This window comes from Tupaia chinensis, unplaced genomic scaffold (assembly GCF_000334495.1).
Source record: "Tupaia chinensis unplaced genomic scaffold, TupChi_1.0 Scaffold145082_1, whole genome shotgun sequence".
Lineage (NCBI taxonomy): Eukaryota > Metazoa > Chordata > Mammalia > Scandentia > Tupaiidae > Tupaia > Tupaia belangeri.
The window spans coordinates 948,673-957,509 of NW_006204943.1; the positions used below are offsets into that span (position 1 = coordinate 948,673).

Sequence of the window (8,837 nt, forward strand, 5' to 3'; positions counted from 1 at the left end):
GTCTGGGAAGTATTTCATGATGGGTGAAGTCTTTTAACAAGCAAAATGAGAAATAGTGATTGACTGTTTTAAAAAATTATAATAATAATAATAATTATTGGGAAATGCATGGAAAAGACACTGAATGATAAAGCGGGGAGATTGATGTCTCTGTATTGACTGACATGCATGGCATTCCCTTTTGAAAAAGCAATGGAAGTCAATGTAAAGTTATATGTAATCCAATGTAATATAAAGAAGATTATGATGATAATAATAAAAAAAAGCCACATAGGAAACATCCATGAGGTTTTGTTGAAATTCATGAAATGAATTGAAAATGCCTAAAGTAACCAATTTTGATTAACAGATCAACAGATCAATCTGAAGAATTTTCAAGTGCGCATAAGTAGCCATTTTAACTGGGATATTTAGAGATTGCTTGGAAATTATGGATTACATTTAATGTTTTAGGCACTTTACAGGTTACTAAAGCAATTGCTTTGACAGTACCCAACTCTTAGTCTAGTCAGTATAATAGTGTTGGAACTGACTAAACCCCTCATTTTTGGCATAGTATCAATAACTAGTTGCATTCATTTTTCAAGTGGCAAAGAAATAGAGTATAAAAACTTGAGATGGAAAATCTGAGCCTAAATTTTTCTTCTTCTTCTTCTTTTTTTTTTTTTATCTGAATTACTTGCTACTTTGAAGGCACAAGACATGAAATTAACAAATTTGTTTAACAAATATCCTTTCATTACCTACTACTATCAGACATTCTTTTAAGGAGTTGAGAATCAGTAGTGGGGAAAATAATGAAAAATCTCCGCTATCATGGAGCTTACACTCTGCTATAGGAAAACAAGTAGTAAACAAATAAGTTTAGAGTAAGCCAGATGGTAACAATTTCGCAGAAGGAAAATAACGCAGGGAAGATAGTCCAGGATTGGTATCTAGGGAGTGCTTGAGGATGTTCCACTTCAACTATAGTGGTCAAGGAGAGCCTCCCTGAATGGCAGATGTGGAAGCTGAAGGAAGAAGCCTTAAGGACCTTTTGGTAAGGAGCATTCTAGGTAAATAGAACAATACATAGGGAGAAGGTCCCCTTAATGGGCCAACTGCCGGGAGGCTGGTGAACCGTAGCACACTGAACAAGAACAGTTGGTCGTGAGTAGGAAGGATTATGGGAGACCGACTGTGTGGATCACTGCAAGCCATTGTGAGGGCACTGGCTTTTATTCTGAGTGTGATGTAGAAGACATATGTTTCAAAATATCTGCAAGAAAATATATGACAAAATTTAAAAATTTGTTTCAAGGTTTATCACACTTGGAATAAAAACCACTCAATTGTATTGCTTAGGTTTTTAATCACTATTCAAAGTTGATTATTAATAATACTTACAATATTCTTGAAAATATATAAACATGAAGATATATAGATGTTCATGTTCTATTTGCTCTAAAAATTAAATTTAAGCACATAAATTTAACGATGTATTATACATGAGGGTTACTTACCTAGTGGGATCTTTAGTCTCAGAGAGTATTTCAAGAAGTTCATCATTAGACAAGAAAAAGAATCTGGGGAAGAAGAGACGCTTCTTTTCCAAATATTCGTTAAGTCCTTTAAGAATGAGTTCTAAAAGTTCATTTGATTTTTTTAGTTTTTCCAACATTCTCTCAATAGTTACAACGGCCAGAACATGTTTATCCTAAAAAGAAAAGGAATAATAGTTTAAAAATATTAGATACTAACTTATATTTGTGCTCCTTTTTTTAAAGGTTTTTGTCTTAAGGGGCATGCACTCACTGGAGAGATAGAGACAGAGAGAGCGAGAGAGAGAGAGAGAGAGAAAGTGAGAAATCACCCCCCCCCGGGGGGGGGCCATTTTGCAATCCCTTTTCCTCCAATCTCCTCTCAGGATTTTCGGCATTCACACACATACGCGGTGTGATTTTTCAAGCCTCCTTGTCTAGGACTGGAACAGTGGCTGATCATGTGAGAGTCCAGTGCCTTAAGCACTATGCTACTGCTGGCTGCTAAATTACATGCTTTTATCAAACAAAGATTATGCAAATTAATGTGAATTATGTGATTAGGGTAAATTTTAAGGTGTTTTTATAAAGTAGTTTTGCATATTCTAGGACTGCCTACCCTCTTTAATCATGTAAAAGTGATGTTGACTTGGTCCTTAGTCCTATGTTGCTCACAATTTTTCATTCTCAGTTGGAAATATGAGAGAAAGTGAGAAAGACAGCATTGTCTGAACTGACAGGAAGGATGGGGAAAACAAAATGGTATGAGACGTTCTTGTTTTTATTCTTTGAGGAAAAATACTCTAGTAAATTGTCATTAAAATTATTATTTTAGGGGCCAGCAGGTGGTGTGGTGGTTAAGGTGTTAGATTTCCACTTGGTCAACCGCAGTTTGATTTCTGGACCTGGCAGCTTGCTTTCTCACTTTCCTTCTCTCTCTCTTTTTTGTCTCTCTCTGGTAATTTAAAAAATAAATAAATAAAATAAAATACAAATAATTTGTTTTTTAAAGAGATTTTTTGCTTCGGGGAGCATGTGATTACCAAAGAGAAAGAGAGAGAGACAGTGAGAAGGAAAGTGAGAAATCACCCCACAGTGGAGATGGCCATGCTACAATGCATTCTCCTCCATTCTCTTCCCAGAATCCTGGGCACACATGCACACATGCCCAGTGTAATTTTCAAGTCACTGGGTCTGGGACTTGAACCATGGTTGAACATGTCCAGTGATGTAACTGCCGTGTCATCTGCTGGTCCCAAATACAAATCATTCTTTTTAAAAAGTAATTACTTTGACTATTAGGGTTATCAGTACTAAAAAAATCATAATCCCTATTTTATAACTATAGATTAAAAAAAAGTAAGGGTTGGGTGGTGAGAAATAAGGAATTTTCTAGGAAGCTTTTATACTGCAAACAACTACCCTTAGAACTACATGTCTTGATGAAGTACTTAAGTTCAAGGTGCCTTTCCTCAACTCAATGGAGACAGACTCTCCCACCATCCACGCATGAAATTCTAATTCTAGCACATGGAAGTGTCACTGTGAGCTGTTTTCCTTAAAGCAACTCAAACACAATCAAGGATTGTGAAGAGTGCTTTATTTTATGATTTGGGAGTCAAAATATAAATTATAACCAAAACTGATCTTAAGAACTCCTATATTTTAAAAAGTGAATAGATTTATTGATTTCTCAATATCCACACAGTAACCATTGGGGTTTTAAAAATCTGTAGAAATACATATTAAAATATAATCCAGATTAAACTCTTCTTACTTCATTTTTTTCTTTTATATATTACTGGTGTTATCTGAGCTTATTCTTGGTCTTAGAATTCTTTCTTTTCTTTTTTTTTTTTTTTTTTTTTTTTTGCTATATGCTCACCAGAGGGAGATAGAAAGAGAAGAGAGGGAAAGTGAGAAATCCCTGTGGGAGGCAACAGCACAATCACAATCCCATCTCCTCCATTCTCCTCTCAGAATTTTATACATGTGTCCTGTGTGATTTTCAGGCTGCTGGCTTAGGGACTCCAACAGCACCATTGGCCATGTAGTATCCAGCACCTGCTCCATGCCACCTGCTGGTCCCAGTCTTATCATTCTAAACCCGTATTCATTATTGACACCATTAACAAAGTAGGAACAGTCACATACTAACGGAGTTTAAAGGTGTTAAAAAGGAGGTGCCGAAACACAATAGCAATTTCGATCACCATACCAAATAACAAATCTCATGAGAACACATCAGACATTTATTAATATAATTAATGAGACATTCCAGAAAATGTATATTAAATTAAGAGAATAGTGTTAAAAACTAAGCACTGTATTTTAAGATTTATTCATTAAGCTGATTTTTGGTACTCAGTCACAGATAAGAGATCGACAAAATGTCACCTGTAAATTGTTTCACAAAAGAATGTTACTGTATTGCAGGAGTCTCTCAAATATGTTTTTGTTAATATATTTTGGATATGGCTAAAAAGGAAAGATAAATATGTGCTTTATTTGGATTATAACAATGTTACTTGGAAACATAGCAATGTAATCCAAGAACACCATAACTACCATTGGTACCTGTTTTCTCAGCAAAGCAAGAATATATGATACAGAATATAATCAGATCGACTAATCTGAAAGGGTGCACAATTTTAAACAGCATTTTATTATACTTCCGATTGGCTTTGTGTTTCAGATCAACATGAAAAGCATACATATACAGAGGGAAAGAAAAAAAAAAAGGATGACAAATACTTAGGCCACGATTTAAAGTGCAGTTTATTCAATGAAGAGTAGAATGGTACTCTTACACGCCTAAATCCAAAATTCAAAATGATGTTCTTAGAGTGCCACCTTCTGGAAAAGTATTCCTTTTTTGTTTAAAAAAAAAGAAAGAAAGACAATAAAAAGACCTGAATCGTTACTAATAAATGCAACAAATCCCTTGCACAGATTAAAAATACTGATTTTATTTGCAGGCAAAGACTTGCAGTGCTGCTGCTTTGAATCTGAAATTCAAAAGCTAAAGTTATTTAAACAACAGATCATATTCCCATTGCTAAATACTGCCATCATCAAAGCAATAATAACAACAAACACTAACAATCCAAAAGCAAACAAATAAAAATTCTGGAAACGCTGAGCATTCAAGTAACATCTTTCAACTATTAAATTCCTGAATCAAACCGATCTAGCTGGATTAGCTCAGTGTCTATGAACCAAATACGCAACTTCTGAATAAACACACGCACTAAGCTATGTACCTTTATATATAGATTGAAGCAAAAATAAAAATAATCATCTCATGCCTGGAAACTAAACACCTTCACTCTCTTCCACTGAGAAAATGAACATAATAAATACTGAATAAGATAAAGAAAAGGCCTTCAAGCGGTACTGACTTGGTTCCTTCCCACACACCTCTCCTCACTACCTGTGTAATAGGATCATTTGCTTAATCTGAGTTTCTTCTCAGCTTTAAGAATGGGATAAGAGCCATCTCTCAAGGTTGGCCTGAGGACCAATTTAGATGATATATTTGAAAGGATTAATGGCACCCAGAACGCACATACACTTGAAACGACCCTTTCTCTCTTCCCTCTCTAATTGGAGAGAGAAAGGGAGAGAGAGGGAAGAGGAGGGGAGAAGACAGAATAGACAAAGGAAGGGAAGAGAGAAGAAACAGAAAGAGGCCACTTCTGGATAGAACAGGCGAATTAGGCGCTTAATCACTCCATTAATTTCATGGAGTTCAATTTTTTATAATCTGCCATCCTTCAGGAAAGATATTTATCATAGTAAAATAAAACTGACTTTAAATCCCTGTAAGCATTGCTATAAAATCCTGGTACAGAACAGGCATTCCACGAATATTTGTTGAATGCTGGGGTGAATGCAAGATGAATTAAGCCTGTAGACATTCAGAGGAAGTCGGAGAATTTACAGCCTTCCACGTTATACCAGGCTAGTACTCACTAGCTCGCTCTTGGGACGTAACAGTGAGATGTTATAACAGGAAGCTGCTAGGAATTTGAAACTTAGTATGACTTCCTTGACACTTTAATTATTTCCTGTCTCCTGGAGGGGAAGAAATGAATTATTAGCTGTCATATTTTTTGGTAAAAGGAACAATTTTACAACTTTTACATGTCTTCTTTTGCTTTATGAGTATCACCAATCTCATCAGTTTGAATGACAATTGACTGGTTGATTTACATTTCTAAACCAAACGACTATGATATCAGGGACCTGAAACTTTAATACAGTTATACAGAGAGAGCTTTCTAATTACTGCTGCCAGGGATCTTAGCGAGAAAACACAATTTTGTGTACTTAATGGAATTAAGCTCAAGCCTGCCCAGTAAACTTCTGGAAGCATAAGCCATCTAATCAGAAATCCCTGAACAACAGAAAACTAGTAAGTTCCTCATTAAAACCTTTCATCTGAAGAAAGGAAAAACACCTTGCCTGACGAGAACTTCAAGCCTTTTTAATATTTTTAGACTCTTGGACCTCATCAGGAGTAGAAGATGTTTTATTTAAGACCTAAAATATTTCCAGGGTTAATTCAGATCTCAGGGCCCACTTACTTGAAAGTAAACTTCCTAAGAACTTTTTCAGAATAAATTCAGAATCCTTAGAACTAGTATAATGCGAGGATTAATTTCAATTATTCATGTACTCATTCAACAGATGTTTATGGAGGGCCTGCTATGTGTCAGTTGGTGTTTTCAGAGCGTGGGCAACAACAGTGAACAAAACGAAGATCCCAGTCTCCCTAGGGGAAACAGATAATAAATAACAACATAATTCATAAATTATATAGTAAGTTAGAAGATGATAGAGTCGATACGACGATAGAGAAAAGAAGAAAAAGAGTGACAGAAAAGGCAAAGGCAGGTCAATTTTACACAGGGTGCTCAATGTTAGATGATAAAGGCACCATTTAAGAAAAGACTTCAAGAAAACAAAGCATTGGTCTACAAGTATTTTGAGGTAGAGCATTAGAGAAAGAGGGCCCAGCCTGTACAAAAACCTAGGAGAGAATGTGTTTGGTATGTGTGATTTAAAAAAAAAAAGGAAAAGGAAGCTGGGGCCCACAGGTGGCATGGTGGTTAAGGCTCTTCCCACATGGCCAGCCGCAATTCTAGCCCGGGACTTCACAGCTTAATAATCATTCTGGGCATATTTGTGTGGGTGCCCAAAATCCTGAAAAGAGAATAGAGGAAAAGGGATGTGGCCCTGTGATGTGGCCATCCCCTCTGGGGGATGATTTCTCACTTTCCCTTTTTCTGTCTCTCTCTGGCAAGTGCATGTAACCTATGGCAAAAACCTTAAAAAAAAAAAAAAAAAGCCAGTGTGATTACATGGAAACTTATAAGGACAGAGAGATGAAAGGATAGAGGAGCAGATAGAGAACTTCCCATTCTGTGAAAGCATTGGTACTTCGCCATACAGAAGCATTTCTGCCCCGGATACTATGATTCCTTAACCTAAAAATCAATCTCTACTATGCTTCAACAAATAAAGCACAGACTGAGAAGCAAAATTATTATTATTATTATTGGAGAGGTTTTTGCTATAGGGCGCATGCGCTCGCCAGGCAGAGAGAGAGAGACAGAAAGTGCAAAATCACCCCCCAGGGGGCATGGCCACGCCGCAATCCCTTCTCCTCCATTCTCCTTGCAGGATCTTGGTCACGCATGCACACATGCTCGGCCTGAGTTTTAAGCCACCAGGTCTGGGACTCAAACTGTGGTTGACTACATGGGAGTCCAGCGACATGGCCATTTACACGCTAACTGCTCGTCCCAAGAAGCAAAATTATTGTGAACAGCTTACTGGCTGAATTGGTGAGAAGTGTCCCTCTCATTTGCACTCCTTAACTCCCAGACCCAAATGCTGTGGGAAAGCATATAGTTGAATCTGGTGGAGAACATATACCATGTATATTCTAGAACTGCACCCCAGACTCAGAAACTGTTGTCTTCCCTCAGGTACAGCAAGTAAGTCTTCAATATGAGCCATTCCACTTTTTATAAAGTCAATGCTCATAGTAAGATCTATCAATCTCATGGGTGTCAGTCACTTGCCTCATTTCTCTTGGAGTGTGACTTCCTTAACAGAAACGATGTGGTGTGAAAACTGTGACAATGAATGTCATTCAGTATGTCAGTGAAAGACAATGTGGGCAGAAGCCTGAGGAGGGAAAGAAAAATCCGTCTGGTGCCAACAAATCGCGGCTCCCTTCCTTATTTAAAGAGGGTCAGTGTGTTAATTCCCTCCAGCAGCAGCCTGGTCCGTATGGATGTGCCAACTCAGAAGCCTGAATCCTCAGCAGTGTTGGTGAGAAGTGGTCTGTGGTGGTAATCCCTTCATAATTCCAGTGTCTGCCATTACAGCTTTTTTGTTTGTAGCCAGAGCGATCATATATCCTCATCTGATCAGAAAAGCTCTGGTTTATGCTTGCTTTCCTGGGTGAATAACTTAACTGCTTTCACCTGCAGAAGTTCCCAAGTTTGAACAATATATTATGAGATTATTCTATTTCATAACTTATTGTTCAAACACTGACATATGCTGACTGACATTCACAAAACAGGGTAACTGGTCAACCATATGGTTCAGTGCTTCCTTTCGTAGTGGTACCTTTTGATAAGCATTCACATGGAACACAAATATGCTTACATTCTAGTCTACTATGTGATCCTATGTACTCCCCAGACCTCCTTATTACCAGTCCTTTGCTCTTTTTTTGTTGTTGTTCCTGAGTCCTTGATTATGTAGCAAAACTGTTTGCTACTGACCATAATCAATGTAGCTTTATATTTGGAACCATCTCTCATTTTAACCAAAGTTAAAATCTCAAAATTAATATATTCATAGAAGCTGAGCCGATTAGAAAGATTCCTTTCCTATAGCTGTTTAAGGCCACCTTTATGTGGAACTGTAATTTTCACTTTTGAACGGTTCAAGCATATTCAGCATACACATCTATAAACCAGTCTCTAATTTCTTTGATTCATTTCTTTAAGTCAAATCATCACAGAAACTGGGATTGCTCAACAAAGTATACCTCCTTAACTAACACACTGAAAGCAGGCTCTCTGGTAAGCACAGTCACATCAACACATCTGACCACGTGTAACTTAAGCTCTTTTTTCCCTAGACAAGCACCATTACAATACATTGCTACTCATATTTCTTCAGACTTCCACCAAGGGTTCTGGCCAGGGAGGCTCAGCAGAGTTTGCAGGTCAGGAACTGCGGGTCAAACAAATCTACTCAAATGTCTACATTTCCAGTTTCCCTTATTTT

At 37.2% G+C, this 8,837-nt stretch overlaps 1 protein-coding gene across 1 annotated transcript in view; it reads right to left on the reverse strand.

Annotated features, from left to right (window-relative positions):
- The window catches only part of DNAH7 (dynein axonemal heavy chain 7), a 288,975-nt gene that overhangs the window by 210,681 nt on the left and 69,457 nt on the right, over positions 1 to 8,837 (reverse strand). The window contains exon 20 of the mRNA XM_006167772.1: positions 1,503 to 1,696. Within this exon, the coding sequence (XP_006167834.1) occupies positions 1,503 to 1,696 (194 nt within the window). The remainder of the gene's footprint in view (positions 1 to 1,502; positions 1,697 to 8,837) is intronic.